This window comes from Nelumbo nucifera, chromosome 1 (assembly GCF_055504915.1).
Source record: "Nelumbo nucifera cultivar China Antique chromosome 1, China Antique-T2T, whole genome shotgun sequence".
NCBI lineage: Eukaryota > Viridiplantae > Streptophyta > Magnoliopsida > Proteales > Nelumbonaceae > Nelumbo > Nelumbo nucifera.
The window spans coordinates 116,040,284-116,059,442 of NC_142649.1; the positions used below are offsets into that span (position 1 = coordinate 116,040,284).

A 19,159-nucleotide genomic window follows, 5' to 3' on the forward strand; every position below is an offset into this window, starting at 1 on the left:
TTAGATTTCCTGCTACTTGTCCTAGTAGAAACTTCCAATTCCGAGCCCAGATTCATTTCACGGTGGGATCTATCTAGTACCTGAACAGTGAACCCTTCATTTCAATGACTTACCGCCAACGTAACAAACAAAACCGTCAAATTTTGGATGGTCTACAATCTACATTGATTGGGTTGGGACCACCATAGTTCGTTGGTGTACCGTCCATTTTTCGAAGAAATCCAGATTGCCATTGGCCGGTTGGCCCAAATGGCCAAATCAACACACAAGGCAAGCCGCCGAGGGTCCGGCCAGAATCAACCCGCTCGATCCAACCATCCGGCCAGATTTGTCTCCTCTTCGGAAGTGCAGACTGCAGAGTAGAGTAGAGGGCAATCAGGGCATCCATAATCCCCACAAAATTCAAAATCTCGAGCTCTTTATCTGCTGCAGTACAACAAGACGACGGTTGTTGTACTATTCTAGTAATTCCTGCAACCGGCAATGGCAAAAAGCCGAATTTTAGTAATCGGGGCCACGGGAAATCTAGGTTATCATCTAGCGAAAGCGAGCCTCGACTACGGCCATACCACAGTCGCTCTCGTCAGAGAGTCGGCATTCTCTCATCCTGAAAAGTCTCTCAAACTCGAAACCCTCTCCAATGCCGGGGCCAAACTTCTCAAGGTCTCTCTCAATTTTAAAGATTTTGTTTTTATCTTCCCTGAAATTAAGTTCTCTCTTTAATATGTTTGTTTAGGGCTCCCTGCAACACCTATCGAGCATCATTGAAGCGGTCGAGCAAGTTGATGTTGTAATTTGCGCAATTCCAGCGAAGCAAGTTCTCGATCAGAAACTTCTTATTCGAGCTATCAAACAAGCTGGATGCATCAAGGTTCTCCCATCCTTTTAGCTGTTAGTATGAGTATATTATTTCCCCCGAATCTCTGCGATTATGTTGTTGATCAAATTGTTGTGATCAAGTGATCTGGCATTTTTGTGGGGTTAAAGATTTCAAATGGTAGACTTGAAAATTGGATTCTACAATTCTATTGCATGCCGGACATAGTCCTAATGCCTCCTTGTAACCATTGTTTTGTATCTTTTTTAAAGATTTTTAGTCTCCTTCTTTGAGGTCTATGGATTAAAAGGAAAATTCTACAAAACTGTAAGGGCAGCTATGTTGTATGGAGCAGAGTGTTGGGTAGTCAAGAAACAGCATGTTCAGAAAATGAATGTGGCAGAAATGCGAATTCTAAGATGGATGAATAGAAAAGACTAGAAAGGATAGGATTAGGAATGAAGTTATCCCTAGAATCCTAGGAGTAGCTCCAATAGGTGATAAAATGAGAGAGTAGACTAAGATGGTTTTGGCACGTGCATAGAAGACTACCAACTGTGCCAGTTAGAAGAAGTGATTTGTTACACATTGAAGGGACTAGAAGAGCTTGGGGTAGACCAAAACTGGCATGGGTAGAAGTATTAAGAAATGATTAAGCATTAACAATTTAATAGTGGATATGGCTTTAAATAGAACAGATTGGCGAAACAGGATTCATGTAGTCAACCCCATATAGTTGGAATAAATGTCACTCATAGGTTAGCTAAACATAATGTTGAGTTCAATTGTAATGATTCTTGGCAACCCCTTCCTCCTCTGTTCATAAGAGAATTGATCAGGGAGGAAGCCAATGTACTTGGATGATATGTTGGTGGTCGAATGGAACAGGCTTATCTATTATTAAACTAAAAATGCATTAGCACCTCCATAAATAATTTTCAATTAATTGATGTTAGAGGTTATTAGTTATGCATTAAGAATGAAGCGGATACCTAAAGATTATTTATTTAGTATAAATAACTGTTGTCTCATGTGTGACTGAAATAGTAGAGGGTTGGTTGTAGAAAAATTATTATTCATGTGTTTAATTCATTGATTAGCTCTAATATATGGAACAATGTTCCATGTGGAATGGTTGATCATTAACCCCAATAACATTTTTACAAAGGAAAGTATCGAGAGCAATAGTTGGTGGCAATTAGGCGGAGTTATAAAGAATGCCTATCATGCTTAAAAAATATGAAATAAAAATCAGTTTTTAGATAAAGAGGAAGGGAAAGTGAGACACGTTAGATTTGGTGGTCCAATTGGTTTCTGTTTTCCTTTAAATAGGATTTTACTAATTCATTAAAGTAACATTAGATTTGGTGGTCCAATTGCAAAAATGGTTGTCTCTCAAAGGTCTACAGAAATTTAAACTTGGATTTCTATATAATTATAGAATACGTTAAGATGTAAATCAGTCCTCTAAAACTAATATCAACTTGGTAAAATTTAGAGAGAAAAGAAGAAGAGAAATAGAGAACAGCAACACAAAGGAAGAAGATGGAGAAAAGAAGAGGAAGAAGAAGAGTTCGAATATCTCTTCCCTCCCTTCTCTAATCCTTTTGTTAAACTTCAATCTTAGGTTAATTACAAGTATGCCCTTAAGTGGGCGGCCAACTAGGCAATAACATAAAGAGAACTAACAAAAAAGAAATAACAGGCCCATAAAGATAGGCCCATTAGCTAACAAATAAATAAATAACATACTACAAGAAAAGATACTAGGGCCCATTCGGCCCAGTCTCTCTACACTCCCCCTAGCTAAGCATAGATGTCAATCATACCCAGCTTGCTTATATAGTGTGTCAGCTTCCCTCTTGGAACTCCCTTGGTCAAAATATCAGCCAACTGTTATTCTGAGGCAATGAATGGCAAGCAAACTTCTCTTTGAGGAAACTCTTTCCCATATAAAATGTTTATCAACCTCAATGTGCTTAGTTCTGTCATGTTGAATAGGATTATGTGCAATATTGATAGCTGCTTGGTTGTCACAGTAGAGCATCATTGGTTTCTCATAGTCAACCCCCAATTCTTCTAAAAGTGATCGTAGTCACAGTAACTCTGACACACCATGTGCCATTGCCTTGTATTCTGCTTCAGTAGAGGATCTGGCAACTACAGACTGTTTCTTACTCCTCCATGAAACAATGTTCCCTGCCACCAAAGCACAATAACCCGAGGTGGATCTCCTATTATCAATACATCCTACCCAATCAGCATCAGTGTATGCTTCCAGTTTCATGTGCCCATGTTTGGCAAATAGAATGCCTTTCCCTGGAATACCTTTCAAGTAACACAAAACTCTTTTTGCAGCAGCTAAATGAGTATCTCTAGGAGAATGCATAAATTGATTAATAACACTCACTACATAGGAAATGTCCGGCCAAGTCATGCAGAGATATAGCAAATTCTCAAGCAATCTCTGGAACAGTCCCCTAACAAATAAAAAGTTCACCAAGTTTACTGACCTCAACAAGGAGGTCAAGGACATATTTACGTTGAGAAATGAAGATACCATCCTTAGATCTAGCAACTTCAATGCCCAAAAAATATCGGAGATTTCCTAAATCCTTGATTTCAAATTCAGAGTTAAGAAACCTTTTGAGTTTACTAACCTCCTGGGTGTCATTACTGTGACCACAATATCATCAACATAAACTATCAGAAAGGTCACCAGAGAGCCACTTCTTTTCAAGAACAAGGTACAATCAAATTGAACTTGTGTGTAACCAAATGAGACAAGAGCAGCCATGGATCTCTCAAACCAAGCCTAAGGAGACTGTTTGAGACCATAAATGGATTTTTGTACTTTATAGACCTTCCCTTGCATTTCCTTTCCATACACTCCTAGAGGTAAAGACATATAGACCTCTTCATGTAGATCTCCATTCAAAAAGGAATTTTTAACATCAAATTGGTGGAGAGGCCATTCAAAAGTAGCAGCTAAGGACAATAAAACTCGGACTAAGTGAAGGGATGGAAGATCCATCATATGGATGGTCGAACCATGCAGGGTGGCTGGGCGAAATTTCAAAAAATTTCTTTCTCCCATTCGGGAATCGTATTCCTTAATTTAGAAAAACTGCATTTTTCAATGTTCGTTCTTGAAACAAACCGGACCAGATCTGAAACCCAAAGAGGGAGAGGGATATACCTGATACGAAATCAATGTAAATAACTCCCAACGTAGGTGTTGACGCCCAAAGAGGTCACCAAAACCCACATCCACTAAAGATGACACATCTTATGTTGAGGTAGGATCAACAAGGAGGTTCTTCAGCAAGAACCCTAATTCTTCAGCAAGAATCACGCAAGGGGTTGTAGCACGACTTCAGATTGTTTCTTCTAACAAGAAACAATATCAAGATCTAATCTTGATCAATTCCAAGAGTAGAGATCGAATTGGATAGGGGTGGCAAGAGCTGGGGGAGAAAACTGCAGAAGAAGAATTCACCTACTGAGGAATTCACCCCCTTATTTATAACTCTCTCAGGATTAGCTTCCTAATCCAATTAGGAAGGAGTTTCTTGATCCAAATCTATATTCGGATCTGAACTCTTAAGTGGATAAGACTTATCTTATCCTGTAGCTGATCCTAATCAGATTAAAAACCTTAATTCGCCCCATTTAATTAAATCACTTAAGCCTAGTTTGATATGGGCTTTAGGCCCATTAAGTCATATAGCTCACTTTTCCTTTTAAATGTTGGCTACTTTGCCTCTCTTTGTATGGTGTGGGACCCTAGCATTGATCTCCACAAAAGACATATGGGTTCAGCCCAGGCTCTGTTACAAGGCCTGGCCAAATTCACTGCTGAAGACAGTGAATGGTCATTGGGTTCAATCACCTTATGAAGGCCCAAGGACTATCGACTTATGTGAGATTAGCCCATCAGGTATAATCTCAAATGGTCTTACACTTAATTTCTCAGCCCATAATGATCAAACACTGCCCAACAAGAGAGGACCTCTCCCTCGGCTGCAATGTGCAATGTTGCACTCTCTACTCACATGGATCCCAGGAATTAAAACATTTTGCAAACATTTTGTGAAACCATAATATATATGTATATCTATATATAAATATATTTTGCAAAAACAAATCTCAACAAATTTGAAATCAACTGCCGGCAGTTTAGGTTTCCATCAGAGAGAGTACATTTCCTGATCATTCATTTTGTCCGACAAAGGGGCTGATTCTGTCACTATGATCACCCACTCAGGTGAATTCTCAAACTGCCCCAACATATCCAGGTTTTGACCCCCGTTAAGGATCTCACTGATTGGCATATCAAAGACAACTCAATCCAACACCTAGTGTAGTAGCATAATCGAGTCTAGGGGTTAGGTGTAACTTTTCAGTTTTGCCCATCTGTCTCCAAGGTCCAGGGCATAACTGGAAAATGGTCTGATTCAGAGTTTCAAACAAACCCACACTACATGTGCTTCAGGTCTTACCCTGGTAGCTGAGATAAGCCACCCCAACCTTCTTGGTAGCACATTAGTGTCAACCTTGGCAGGATAAACCTCCGCAGGTCTATCCAACGGCTGTGAAGATTCTAAGCTAACACGAGTCTCATAAGTGTCTAGTTTAAGGGTATTACACAGAAACACACCATATATAACATGAATCAATTATGTACTATTATTCATTTATAATAAATGTCAAAAGTACATCAATCTGATTAGAGCTAAGGGCATGCACTGTCTAACACTGAGGTCATCTTAGCCACAAGAGCAAAGGTCTCAAGATAGATACCATACATCTGAGTGTAGCCTTTAGCAACCAGCCTGGCCTTAAACCTCTCAATAGAGCCATTAGAATGATATTTAATGCCAAATACCCATTTATAACCCACTGGTTCCTTCCCTTCTAGCAAGTCAACAGTATCCTAGGTATGGTTCTTATGCAAAGCATCCAATTCAGCCATCATAGCATCCCTCCATTCAGGTTTAGATAGGGCTTCTGGTACAGACCTGAGTATCACATGGAAAGAAACAAAAGCAAGAAAAGAGTAGTAGGTAGGAGATAGAAGGCTATAGGACAGGTGTTTAGAGATACAATGGGTTGTACACTTCCGCTTGCCCTTGTGAAGAGCAATAGGAAGATCAAGGTCTGGGAAAGAAGTAAATGGGTCAGAGGAAGGCTAACTTGTTACCTCAGTAATGATGGGAGGAGCAAGAGGCTCTTCTGTAGGAGTGTAAACAACTTGCCCATGTTTGAATCTATGTCTTTGGTACCACCTTTGGAGAACAAGATGAGGAGGAATTACAGGAGGATGAGGTGGAGGAGAAGGAGCAGGAATACTGGAGGTAGGCCCAGTGAGAGAAGTGGACACCTCATCAGATGACTCAAAAGGAACAAGAAGAGGAACTGTTGGAGACATAGCAAAGGGTTCCTCAGATTTCTCCCATTCAGGAGGAATGCTAAAGAAAGGAGTAGACTTAGCAAATGTGACATCCCGAGATACAAAGCGGGTGCCACTAACCGGATATCAAAACAGCAATATCCCTTCTACATGAAGGCATATCCTAGAAAAACGCATTTACGAGACTTAGGTTCAAATTTGTGCCTTTGATGGCTGTGAACATGTACATAACAGGTGCATCCAAAAACACGAAGAGGAAGAGAGAAGAGATCCTCATCCTGAAAAAGGTTAAAGGGGATTTTGAAGCCAAGAACCCGGGAAGGCATACGATTAATAAAAAAAGTAGTAGTAAGGACAACATCTCCCTAAAATTTTATAGGAACATGGGATGCAAAAAGGAGGGATCTAGCAACTTCAACCACATGCTGGTTCTTCCTTTCTGCCACTTCATTCTGTTGTGGAATGTAGGAACAAGAACTTTGATGAATAACCCCAAATGTTTCAAGATAGGCTGAGAGGGTTTTCTCAAAATACTCCTTAGCATTATTAGAACGGAAGGTGTTAAACTAGGTAAGAATGAGTTCATGAAATTTTTGCACAATAATTGGTACTTCATCCCTGGATTTCATGAGATAAATTCAAGTGTAACGGGAGTAATTATCAATAAAAAGGATAAAATACCTGTAACCCCCCATAGTAGGCAAATGATATGGCCCTCACACATCAAAGTAAACAATATGAAAAGGAAAAATAGATATTTTATTGCTTACTAAATAAGATTGTCTACAATGCTTTGCCAGTTCACACAACTCACAATGAAGACTAGATAAAGACACTCCCTTAAACATATCTGGGAACAAATGACTCCAAGTAGAAAAAGAAAAATGACCAAACCGAAAGTGACATAACATGACTTTGTCAACAAACTTTGACAAAACCGACTCCAAGGCAACTCCATGAGGTGGTCCAAGAATTCTATTAGGTGTGTCCATCAAGTATATTCCATTCGCCTCATGGCCACTCTCAATCATCCTCTGAGATTGCAGGTCCTAAAAAACACAATGAGTGGGAAAGAATGTTATGCTATAGTTCATGGATTTAGTTAAGCTGCTAACAGATAAAAGATTTGTACTAAGTTTAGGGACATGAAAGACAGAGGATAAATAAAGGGTGTCAGACGTCTTGATATCCCCTTGTTAGAAATGGGAGCAAGAGACCCATCAGCAATGGAGATTTTCTCTTTACTAGAGAGAAGGTGGTATGAACAAAAAAGATTAGACAAGTTGGTTATATGGTCTGATGCACCAGAATCAATGATCCAAGGGATTTTATGATTACTTGAAACTGAAGCATGGTTTGCAGAAACACGAATACCTGAGTGAGCAAATGCTGATGATGATGATGTGTTGCTTGAAGAGTGAGGTATAGAGATAGTAGCTTCCAAGTGATTTAACAAACTTTCATACTTTTCAAAATCTACCTTCATTGCTGCCAATTGTTCCATGGTTGACTTCTCTTCACTCTCCTTACTTCCTCATTCGGGTGCTGTGGCAACATTAGCTATCTTAGGTTTTCCTGTTTTACTGGTCTTCTTAAAATTGTTGTTATTCTTAAACCGGTCAGGTAGGAGATCAGGATGAAGCTTCCAACAAGTGTCCTTAGTATGCCTCGGTTTCTTGCAATATTAACATACTTGCTCCTCCTTCTTAGTTGGACCCTTCGGCTTTATTCCAGCATGTGCAAAGTGTTCTGTAGGTGGACTTTGTAACTGAACCTACCGCCTACTCTCCTCACTGCTTACCATAGCATAATGCCTGGGCAAGAGTAACCTCATCTTTGGCCAAAATATTCTGCTTAATGATGTCAAACTCAAGGTTGAGTCCTATAAGAAACTCAAAGACCCTGTTTCGTTCCACCAACTTCCTAAAAGTTTCTGCATCCTTCGTACTCTCCCATACCACTGTCTTCGTAACATCAATTTCCTACCATAGGGATTTCAGCATAGAATAGTAGATTGCCACACTCTTCTCCCCCTATCTTAGGTTCTTCACATCACTTTTCAGCTTGTAGGCTCTAGCCACATTCAACTTCTGTGAATAGGTTTCAGTAACACTGTCCCAGATTTCCTTGGCCGAGAACACCCAAAGATAGTGTTGACTGATATGAGGCTGTATAGAGTTGACCAACCATCCTATGACTGTATAGTTCTTGTTGACAGATGTTGTTGTACATAGGTTTAGTACCGTAGGGGTATTTCTGTAATTTTTCCATTCTTTTTGTTGTACGACCAATATAGTATAAATAACAATTGCTTCACTCGCCTGAAGCATTCTTTTGAGGCATTCAGTCCTCTCGCCTCTCCTCTCTTCTCTTGTTCAACATGGTATCAAAGCGGGTTCGTCCAGGCCTGAAAACAAATTAGTTGAGGTCATTCTCCAATGCCGAGTAGGTTGCCTCTTCATCTCCTAGAAGTTGTATCCCTGATGTTTGACTTCAAGAAGGAATAAAGTGTCGGCCTAACTGTTCAACTTCCTAGCGCAGAAAAGAGTTCTGGTACAGAGTCTTTTCATCTTCCAGCCCAGATGCTGTTTTCCTTGATTGCTCGGCTGTAGAGAGGCTGTCACCTGATGTACGAAGAGGATGTTCTGGTTTGCAGAGAGGCTAGCGTTTAAGAAGGTACTGTCCATCTACTGTTCGGGTGCCCTGGTATTCAACTGAGGTTGTTTTCTTCTTGCACCCTTCGATGGATTGTTGGTGCCCAAAAAATCCGAATGTGGTGTTCTCCTCTTGTGTGTTACTACTATTCGACTACATTGTTGATGGACTGAAGTTTTTTTTCTCCCATTGACTGTTCTTGTTGTTCGGCTACATTGTTGATCTCAGTGACTATTCGGCTACCCTGAAGTTGGTGTGTGGTGAACTATCACCTTGTATCTTTCTTTCTACTAAGGAGTTGTATGAAAATTGTAAAACCATAGGTCATACAAACCTGGTTATGTACTGCAATTGCAGTGTTTGTATGTTTGTTCTTTGGATTCCTACAAAATTGTAGGTCATACAGACTAGTCCAAGTGCTGCAGCAACAGTGTTTGTTCTTGGCTCTCTGTGAAACCGTAGGTCAGAAGTACCTAGTTGTATGCTGAAATAGCAAGTGTTTCTTCTTTTGTGGACTGAAGGACATAAGATCCCTTTTCTGTAGCAGCTTTGTGAGGCAGTGTGCCTTGGGTGTTGTGTGTTCTTAAACCTGAAATCATGAATAGTGAAGATTCAGCCACATCTGGAATCTCCACAATGCTGAATGGAATGAGTGGGGGTGGCGACTTATCCTTCCCTATGGCTGTTGTTCCTCTTGATGGATTAAATTACCTAGAATGGTCAAGAGGGATCAAGTTATACATCACTGCAAGGGGGAAAATGGGCTATATTAATGGAAGAATCAAAGAACCACCCTCTGGGAATGCTGAATATGATAGATGGGATCAGGAGAACAGTATGGTAATGTCTTGGCTCTTGATCTACATGCAACCACAAATAAGAAAGAACTTCATGTGGGCTGAAACTACAAATGAGATCTGGGAACAAGCAAAATCCACATATTCAGAACTACGACATTATGCCAAGATCTATCAACTGCAGGCAGCATCATCTACTTGTCGACAGGGGGAGAGAAGTTTATTAGTATATTACTCTAACTTGACATCTGTCTGGAAGGAATTGGACCATTACCAGAATGTTGATTGGAAGTGTGATGAGGATGCCAAACTGTACAAGAAACTTGTCTCACAGCAAAGAGTGTTTGCCTTCTTGCATGGTCTAAATCCTATGTATGAGTCCATCAGAGTACAAATTCTCAGTTCTAAGGATCTTCCATCAATTCAGGAAGTCTATGCTCTTGTTCAATCTGAAGAGAGTAGAAGGAACTTGATGAACAACACTGGTGGGGATGCAATTGTGTTGGCAACAAAAGGGGGTGTCTCTACTAGTGTGGAATCTTCTTCCAGGAGAGGGGATCTCCAGAAAAAAAAAAACAGAAGATAAGGAAAAATTGTGGTGCACTAATTGTTAGAAACCCCGATACACCAAAGATACCTATTGGGATCTGGGAAACCAAAATGGGCTCAAGATCTGACTAAAAAGCAAGGCTCAGATGTGAATAAAAGGTCCGAGCAGCAAGGTACAAAGAAACACCACATGACCAACATGGTTACTCGGGAGAATCAGCCCCCCATTCCTACTGTGACTCAAACACATCTCTTTGGATCTGACCCAAGGGAGGATATTGTAAACTCCTTTCGTGACCATCTAGAGCTCTATGGTAGAGCAATTCGTCAAATGGATGCTCCTCCCACAACCTCATTTGCATCCACGTCAGGTAACCCTGCCACAGCTTTCCATGTTGCTTCTCACAACCTTAACTCTCCATGGATCATTGATTCTGGAGTGTCAAAACACATGACTAGTATGTCCTCTTACTTTCAAACCTATCCCCCTCTTTCTGGAAGAGACAAGGTGAGACTAGCTGATGGATCATACACTTCCATAGCTGGTCAAGGAACTCTCTCTCTTCCTCTTGGTCTTACACTGATGTTTTTCATGTTCCAAAATTTCCCATGAATTTGTTCTCAATTAGTAGTGTTACTAATTCCTTAAACCGTTCCGTAACCTTTTTCCCTTCTTATTGTGTGATTCAGGATCTGGCCTCGGGGAGGACGATTGGTAGGGGACGTATGGTTGATGGACTCTACATGCTGGAGAATACGGCTGGTCTTCATGTTACAGAGTCTATGAGTCAGTTCAGAAAGAGTAAAGTGTACTTATGGCATTGTCGTCTTGGTCATTTGTCTTTTGAGTCCTTGAAAGTTGTATTCCCAGAACTGTGTAAGTCAATGTCCGTTTCTGATTTCTCTTGTCAAACGTGTCAGTTAAGCAAGCATTGTAGAACTCATTTTCTTCAGAAAAATAGTAAATCTAAGTTTCCTTTTCACATTGTTCATTCTGATGTATGGGGCCCTGTTACTTTACCTTCTGAGAGTGGCTACAAGTACTTCATTACCTTCATTGATGATTATTCTAGATATACTTGGGTATATCCAATGCGAACCCAGGAGGAAGTACCAAAAATTATCCAAGACTTTCAGCGGATGGTCTTCACTCAATTTCAGACTGAGATACAAATTTTTCAGTCAGACAATGCAAAAGAGTTTTTTCATAGTGATCTCACGGAGTTCTTTGCTTCACAAGGCTCACTTCATCGTAGCTCTTGTGCCCGCACACCACAACAAAATGGTGTGGCTGAACGGAAGAACCGGCACCTCCTTGAAGTGGCTCGGGGTTTACTACTTCATATGATTGTCCCCAAACGATTTTGGATTGAGGCTGTCCTTTGTTCTACATACCTCATTAACCGAATGCCCTCTCGTTGGTTTGAGTGCAAAGCCCCGCATCAGCTTCTCTTCCCTAAGGTCCCTCTTCTTTCTATCCCTCCTCGTGTATTTGGTTGTCGGTGCTTTGTCCAAAATCTGTCTCCCACCCGTGGGAAATTGGATTCTCGTGCTATCCCGTGCATATTTCTTGGTTACTCTTTCACTCAAAAGGTGTATCGTTGCTTTGATCCTGTTTCTTGGAAATTCTATGTCTCCATGGATGTTACTTTCTTTGAAGATGAGCCTTTTTTTCCTGTTTCTCCTCAGGGGGAGTGTAGGCATGAGGAGAAACTGGTTCAACTTCCTTCTCTTCCTGATACTTCGCCATTGGTTCAGCCTCCTTTTCCCGATCCTCCATCTTTCTGTGTCTTTTCTCGTTGTCGCAAAGGCCAACCAAATTCAAGAGTTGTGGAGAATTCAGAAGCTGTACCTCAAGTGCCATCAAACTCCTCGGGGGAAGATCATACCCACTCAGGTAACTTGACTCCCAATGATGTTCCTGACTCCTCTGTTGCTAATGATCTTGACCTTCCTATTACCCACAGGAAAGGTGTTAGGTTGTGCACCACTAAATATCCCATTTCCAACTTTGTTTCCTATGAGAACATTTCACCCTCATTTTGTGCCTTCCTTACCTCCATTGACAGTGTCCCTATTCCCAAGAATGTGGCAGAAGCTCTTTCAGTACCAGAATGGACAAATGCCATGAAGGAAGAAATTAATGCCCTTCATAAAAATGGCACGTCGGAACTTGTTGATCTTCCTAAGGGAAAGGATCCAGTTGGATGTAAATGGGTGTTCACGGTCAAGCATGGAGCTGATGGAACCGTGGAGAGGTATAAAGCTCGTTTAGTGGCAAAGGGGTTTACTCAAGTATATGGACTTGATTATGCAGAAACTTTTGCCCCTGTTGCCAAGATGAACTCTATTAGAATTCTTCTCTCTTGCTGCTAATCTGAATTGGGATCTACATCAGCTTGACATCAAGAATGCTTTCTTGAATGGTGACCCTGAAGAGGAAGTTTATATGGTTCAACCCCCCGGTTTTCTGGCTCAAGGCAATGAACAAAAAGTGTGCAAGTTATAGAAGTCTTTATATGGGCTGAAGCAATCACCAAGAGCTTGGTTCAGTAGATTCCATGCTACGGTTCAGCAAAAGGGATACAAGCAATGTCAATCAGATCACACACTGTTTGTGAAAAGGGGAGAAGGTAAAATGGCTGCCTTAATAGTATATGTGGATGACATAATTGTTACTAGTGACTGGAAGGATGAAATTCAAAGGTTGAAAGGTTTCCTTGCCACTCAGTTTGAAGTGAAGGATCTAGGACCTGCCAAATACTTCCTTGGAATTGAAGTTGCTCGATCAAAAAAGGGTATCTTTATCTCCCAAAGGAAATATGTCCTAGATTTGCTTCAGGACACTGGAAAGATGGGGGTTAAGCCAACTGACTCTCCCATTGACCCCAACCATAAATTAAGTGACAGCCAGAGTGAACCTCTTAAAGATGTGAAACAATTTCAGAGGCTTGTAGGGAGATTGTTATATCTCTCTATGACCCATCCAGACATTGCATATGTTGTTGGTGTCCTCAGTCAGTTCATGCATGCACCTAGGTCCACTCATCTTGAAGCAGCAGAGAGGATACTACGATATCTTAAGAAGTTTCCTGGTACTGGCTTGTTATTTCAAAGGCACGAGCATTTGAGAGTTGAAGTTTATACAGATGCGGATTGAGCTAGATCTCAAAGTAACAGAAAGTCTACTAGTGGTTACTGCACCTTTGTAGGAGGGAACCTCGTTACTTGGAGGAGTAAAAAGCAAACCGTGGTGGCTAGATCCAGTGCTGAAGTTGAATACTGTGCAATGGCCCACGGAGTAGCTGAAGGTATGTGGATAAAGAATTTGTTGAGTGAGTTGGGTTTCCCAGTGGGCAAACCCATAACTCTATTCTGTGATAACAAAGCAGCTATAAGTATTGCTGCTAACCCGGTGCTACATGATAGAACAAAGCACATCGAAGTTGACAAGCATTTTATCAAAGAGAAAGTCATCACAAGCAAAGTATGTACTCCCTATGTCAGCTCTGAAGACCAACTGGCAGACATCTTTACAAAAGGGCTAAACTATTCCAGACATCATGATCTCTGTGACAAGTTGGGCATGATTGATATCTATGCCCCAACTTGAGGGCGAGTGTTGACAGATGTTGTTGTACACAGGTTTAGTACCGCAGGGGTATTTCTGTAATTTATCCATTCTTTATGTTGTACGACCAGTATAGTATAAATAACAACTGCTTCACTCGCCTGAAGCATTCTTTTGAGGCATTCGGTCCTCTCGCCTCTCCTCTCTTCTCTTCTTCTCTTTCTCTCTTCCTCCTCTCTTCTCTTGTTCAATAGTTCTCCTGCATTCATTTCTCAAATTTAGGGTTTGTCTCTTCGGGTTTCATCTTACTGCCTGTGAGATACCCTAATTTTCCTCTACTACAGACATAAATCCTTATAGACTGTGCCCAAGCAAGATAATTTGTTGATTTGTTCCATTTAGCTTAATCGTGGTCACACCAGTTAATAGAATCTACCGAACCAAGCCCGGAAACCGGCACCTACTTGAACTCACTTCCGTATTGCTCCACTAATCAAATGAAAATAAAAAAACCAAAAATTTGATCTTTATAAACTTACTTGAAGCCAAACCAGTACCCAGATGCTTGAAAACTAGGGTTTCACTACGCCCGGCTATCGGAGAGAAAGAGAGAAGATGCAGCCACTCCTACCAGAGCTTCCAAAACTGAACCACCCTCTTTTAGAAGTCAAAAGGCACCTCCCAAGCACAGAGTGCCACACCCAAAGCTTCACTTTTACCTGTAACTTCGAAAATCTCTAATCGGCTAGGGTTTTGGGCAGAAACAGTACAGCATCACTTCTTGGCAGTTTCTGGCCAGAATTCAACTCTCCAAACCCTCTACCAACTAGGCAAAAAGTCCTCTGAACTATAGAGAACCTATCTCTCCATACACTTTTAATTGAAGGGTGTATGGGAAAAGAGAAAAAAAGAAAAAGAAGGAAGAAGAAACCTGCTTTAATACCAAGATGTAAATCAGTCCTCTAAAACTGATACAAAATTGGTAAAATTTAGAGAGAAAAGAAGAAGAGAAATAGAGAACAGCAACACAAAGGAAGAAGATGGAGAAAAGAAGAGGAAGAAGAAGAAGAGTTCGAATATCTCTTCCCTCCCTACTCTAATCCTTTTGTTAAACTTCAATCTTAGGTTATTTACAAGTATGCCCTTAAGTGGGCGGCCAGCTAGGCAGTAACATAAAGAGAACTAACAAAAAAGAAATAACAGGCCCATAAAGATAGGCCCATTAGCTAACAAATAAATAAATAACATATTACAAGAAAAGATACCAAGGCCCATTCGGCCCAGTCTCTCTACATGTTACTTTGTGCCCTGTCAAAGGCAGTGGACAGCTCAAAGTAGAGGTCATCATGGGCTGGGCTTTGGAATTTTTCAAATTAAAAATTTGTAAGTTTGGACTGCTATTATTACTCAAGCATAACTGCCATGGAAGTCAGGTGTAGGGACTAATGTAAACCGAGTGAATGTATGGCAGATACTGAGGACCAGATGCCGTCTGGATTTACCACAGGATTCCTCATGTGCCAGAAATAATTGGATCATCTAGAGAGATTTCCAAATTGACCTGATTAAAAATCTTTTCTCCACACATGTGCATAGAGAGACATTTAAAGGACTAAAGATATAGATAACTGCTCACTTTTACAGGGTAACATATACATCATTGAGGTCAGATTGGACTGCTGATTGCTGAAGCCCTCAACCTTACTGCACAACCTGTGGTATCAGGGATTAGTCTAATTCACTTTATGTCTGGATGAAATTGCATATGTTTGCATGTGTTTAATAGAAGAATATATGTAGGAACTATTTCATCTTGTTTTTTGACATCATTTCAGTACAAATTCATTTTTCTAAAATGAAGTGATTCTTCAAATATCAATAAAAACTATGATTCGTTTTCTGGAAATCCTAAATTGATCTTATTTCTTATTACATTTCCTTTTCTATCATCAATTTCACCCCATCGACTCCATTTTGAATGATGAACCTACGAACTTCAGTTAAAAAATGCTACCAAAATGTAATAATTCCATTGCATGTAGTTCCACAATGCTCCTTAAGTATTATTGAAATTGTCCTATTAAGTTTAAAAGGCTGGTTCCTTTTCCCATTTTCCTTTCTTTTCTCATTTGTTTGGAATTGTTACTTGTCCAAGTCTCCAAGAAAATAACTTGTATATTTCAATGGTTGCAGAGGTTCATTCCATCAGAATTTGGAGTAAATCCTGATAAGGTTCAGATATCTGATCTTGATTACAACTTCTATTCAAGGAAATCTGAAATCCGTCGTGCAATAGAATCTGAAAACATTCCTTACACCTACATTGCATGCAATTTCTTCACTAGTTTTTTACTTCCTTCACTTGTTCAACTGGGCCATAAGACCCCTCCCATGGACAGAGTAAAGATATATGGAGATGGAAACACTAAAGGTCCATTAACCAATTTCACTTAGTTCTTTTTATTTTCCCTTATTCCCCATTGTATTTTTTTTATCATTTTAATTTTCCAAAATAATAATCTGCTGACTCATCAGAACCAGGAAAGTTTTCAGTAACAAATTCTTTTTTTCCTCAAGGCTAATACTTACTGAAATTCCTTTTCAGCTGTCTTTGTTAAGGAAAGTGATGTTGCTGCCTTCACCATCAGCACAGTGGATGACCCAAGGACTTTGAATAAGGTCTTGTATCTTAGGCCCCCGGGAAATGTTTTCTCCATGAACGAGCTGGTTGAGATTTGGGAGACTAAGATAATGAAGAAACTAGAAAAGGTCTATATACCAGAGGAGCAGCTTCTAAAGGATATTCAAGGTACATAATACCTTCAGTATGTATATATATGGGATTGGCTATATGAATCATGTTCTGCCATTCTACTCTGTTTATGCCATGTGCACTGTTAAATTATGGTCTCTTAAATCATTTTTCCCTACTTTAACTAATCTCCTTTTTGGTATGTCCTTAGCTCTTCTAGACCCTTCAACTTAAACATAATCACTTCCTCTCACTGGTACTATAGATCTCTGCACATGACCAGACTATAATAGTCTACTTTATTTATCACCTATTGGAGCCACTCCTAGGCTCCTTTGAATAAGTTCATTAATGATCCTGTCCTTTCTAATTTTCCCATTCATCCATCTCAGCATTCACATTTCCACTGCACTCATTTTTTGAACATGTTTCTTGTGAAGGCCAGGTAATTATCAGTTATAAGTCAGCCACTCAACCATATGTAAATCTCTCTTATAAGGAAACAAAGCTACTTATTTTATTTTGCCAAAATACAAAACTCTAAACTTTATACAACATTGTTTTCCTTTTAACATAAGTGGTATTCTTTCATCACAAAAGAGGCCACATTGAGATATCTCTTGGTCCTCCATCCTAAATGCACTTTGAATTCCATTCCAATTATTATTAAATTTATATTGCATACATTCTGTTTTTTGAGAAGAGTTAAGGTAAAAATTAATAAGAAAAGAAAAGGTAGAATACAAGAAGAGGCTCATCCACAACCACTAAGGAGAGCTGCAAAAAGGAACAACGGCCCCACCCCTAACCGGGAACAATTTCTATATAAGAATGCAGCAACACCCTCTCTGGCGTGGCTTATTGAAAAGTGAAAAAAAGAGAACACTTTCCTGGGTTGTCATATCCTAATTACGGAAAATTTTTATAGTGAAAAAAGTAGTACACCTTTTTTGTATTAAAAGTAGAACACTTAAATAATTTGCACCTGCAGTGTTGGGGTGAATTGCTGATTATGGAGAAACATGATGGTAGGAAAACGCACCAATGCCAAGCACCATCATAACTAAGTTCTATTCGATTTGACCAATTAGGAAAATTTTAGGGTTGCTTTGTAGAAGAAATATTCAACATTACAGTGTTTATTTCACAAGTTACATTATAATATCTCCTCCCACTCATAATGTGCTACCTTTCCTTTTGTTGCATTGCAGAGACTCCATACCCTAACAACATGGAAATGGTTTTTACATATTCTGCTTTCATAAGGGGCGACCATACTTACTTTGACATCAAATCATCCGGTGGCTTGGAGGGGACGGAACTCTATCCACATGTTAGATACACTACAGTCGGTGAATATTTGGACACTCGGTTGTAACTTGTAAAATGTTCTATCAGAACAGTCGGACCATTCAGACAACCGGTTCCATTCCACCCCTGACCGTTCCTTTGCCAAAACATGTTGACTTGGTCAGTGACCTATTGACCTGGGCAGTCGAACTGTCAACCCATTTGACCTAGATAATGATTTTTAACCATTTTTTATTTTAATTATTTTATTTATTTTTAATTGAAATAGGCCATCCATTTGGACTGGACGGTCAAACTGCTGACCCAGAGACTGGTGACTAAGCACAAAATAGTTGGATTTTGGCTTTACTCAACGCCTACAACAACAATCTCCCTTTGCATGTACGCGCACAGGATTAACACAGAAGAGTTGGACCACCATTATTTCTTTAGGATCTGGAATCTAATTAGGATTGGATATTTTGGCACAATGTCGAACAATATCAAGTTATCAACTCTATTTCAATTTCAAATAGCATTTAAATAGGTAGGAGCACATCTTTCTTTTCAGTTGTTTAATATTCATTCCATTTATAACATTGAGTGTTACAGTAACTCTGGTTTCTCATGGAAACGGCAGTTGGACCTTTTATATATAACTTTAAAATCACACAAGTTGTGAGAAGAAAATTTGGAAATTGTGACGTAGCAAAACGAAGAACTTTTAGGAGGTTTTCGTTGTTGTGACTGTTTTGAGTAGTAGACAAGGTGCTAGTTTAATGCCGCATGGGTTTTAAGAGTTCCACAGGCATTTTTCTTTTATGCTGGAAATTGTCGAGTCACAAAACAGTTATGTTGTAACTCTTTACTCTTTGTATGGGAAATCCATTTCAGGGGTATTTCAGGAAACGTAAGATTGACATTTTTTGCTCTAGGAAGAACCACAATTTTCCATTAAACAGGATTCAACCATGAATGATGGTAATGAGTCTGGATCTCCTCCCAACAAAAACTGTCCCAACGTGTTCCAACATGATTTGTCTCCACACATCTCATGCATGGTGCTGGGTCCTAGTCTTATGATGAGATATGTGAACACAGATTATGTTGGAACAATGTCAGGTCAGATTTTGTTAGGAGGAAACCCCAACCCGATGGTACTTGTGTTTTAAGTATAAACAGTCTCTCAACCCAAAACACCAATAATACCAAATACAACCATAATTAAGCCCTAAGGTTGTGTTTGGTTTGTAAAGGTTTTCCTACCTTTTCCTTCAAACCAAACATAGCCTGATGATAGGTGAATAAATTGAAT

At 39.8% G+C, this 19,159-nt stretch overlaps 1 protein-coding gene across 2 annotated transcripts; it reads left to right on the forward strand.

The window, feature by feature from the left end:
• Positions 1-317: 317 nt before the first annotated feature.
• Positions 318-18,413, forward strand: LOC104601837 (NmrA-like negative transcriptional regulator family protein). Of its 2 annotated transcripts, XR_735974.3 has the most exons (6): positions 318-663; positions 737-871; positions 15,996-16,233; positions 16,408-16,611; positions 17,766-18,024; positions 18,134-18,413. XR_735974.3 is itself a non-coding variant. In XM_010265324.3 (5 exons), exons 1-5 carry the CDS (start codon positions 484-486, stop codon positions 17,930-17,932), a joined length of 924 nt encoding a protein of 307 aa, XP_010263626.1. In that variant the 5' UTR covers positions 319-483; the 3' UTR covers positions 17,933-18,413. The 2 variants fall into 2 exon arrangements, 1 of the variants encoding a protein (XP_010263626.1); XM_010265324.3 differs by having other exon boundaries at positions 319-663; positions 17,766-18,413.
• The last annotated feature ends 746 nt before the right edge of the window (positions 18,414-19,159 follow it).

What these genes read in the sequence shown, in the direction of transcription:
- LOC104601837 (XM_010265324.3), top strand. Translation starts at nt 484, where the DNA reads ATGGCAAAAAGCCGAATTTTAGTAATCGGGGCCACGGGAAATCTAGGT. An exon ending in CCGGGGCCAAACTTCTCAAG is followed by an intron (nt 664 to 736) that starts GTCTCTCTCAAT and finishes ATGTTTGTTTAG; the next exon opens with GGCTCCCTGCAACACCTATC. An exon ending in TGGAGATGGAAACACTAAAG is followed by an intron (nt 16,234 to 16,407) that starts GTCCATTAACCA and finishes ATTCCTTTTCAG; the next exon opens with CTGTCTTTGTTAAGGAAAGT.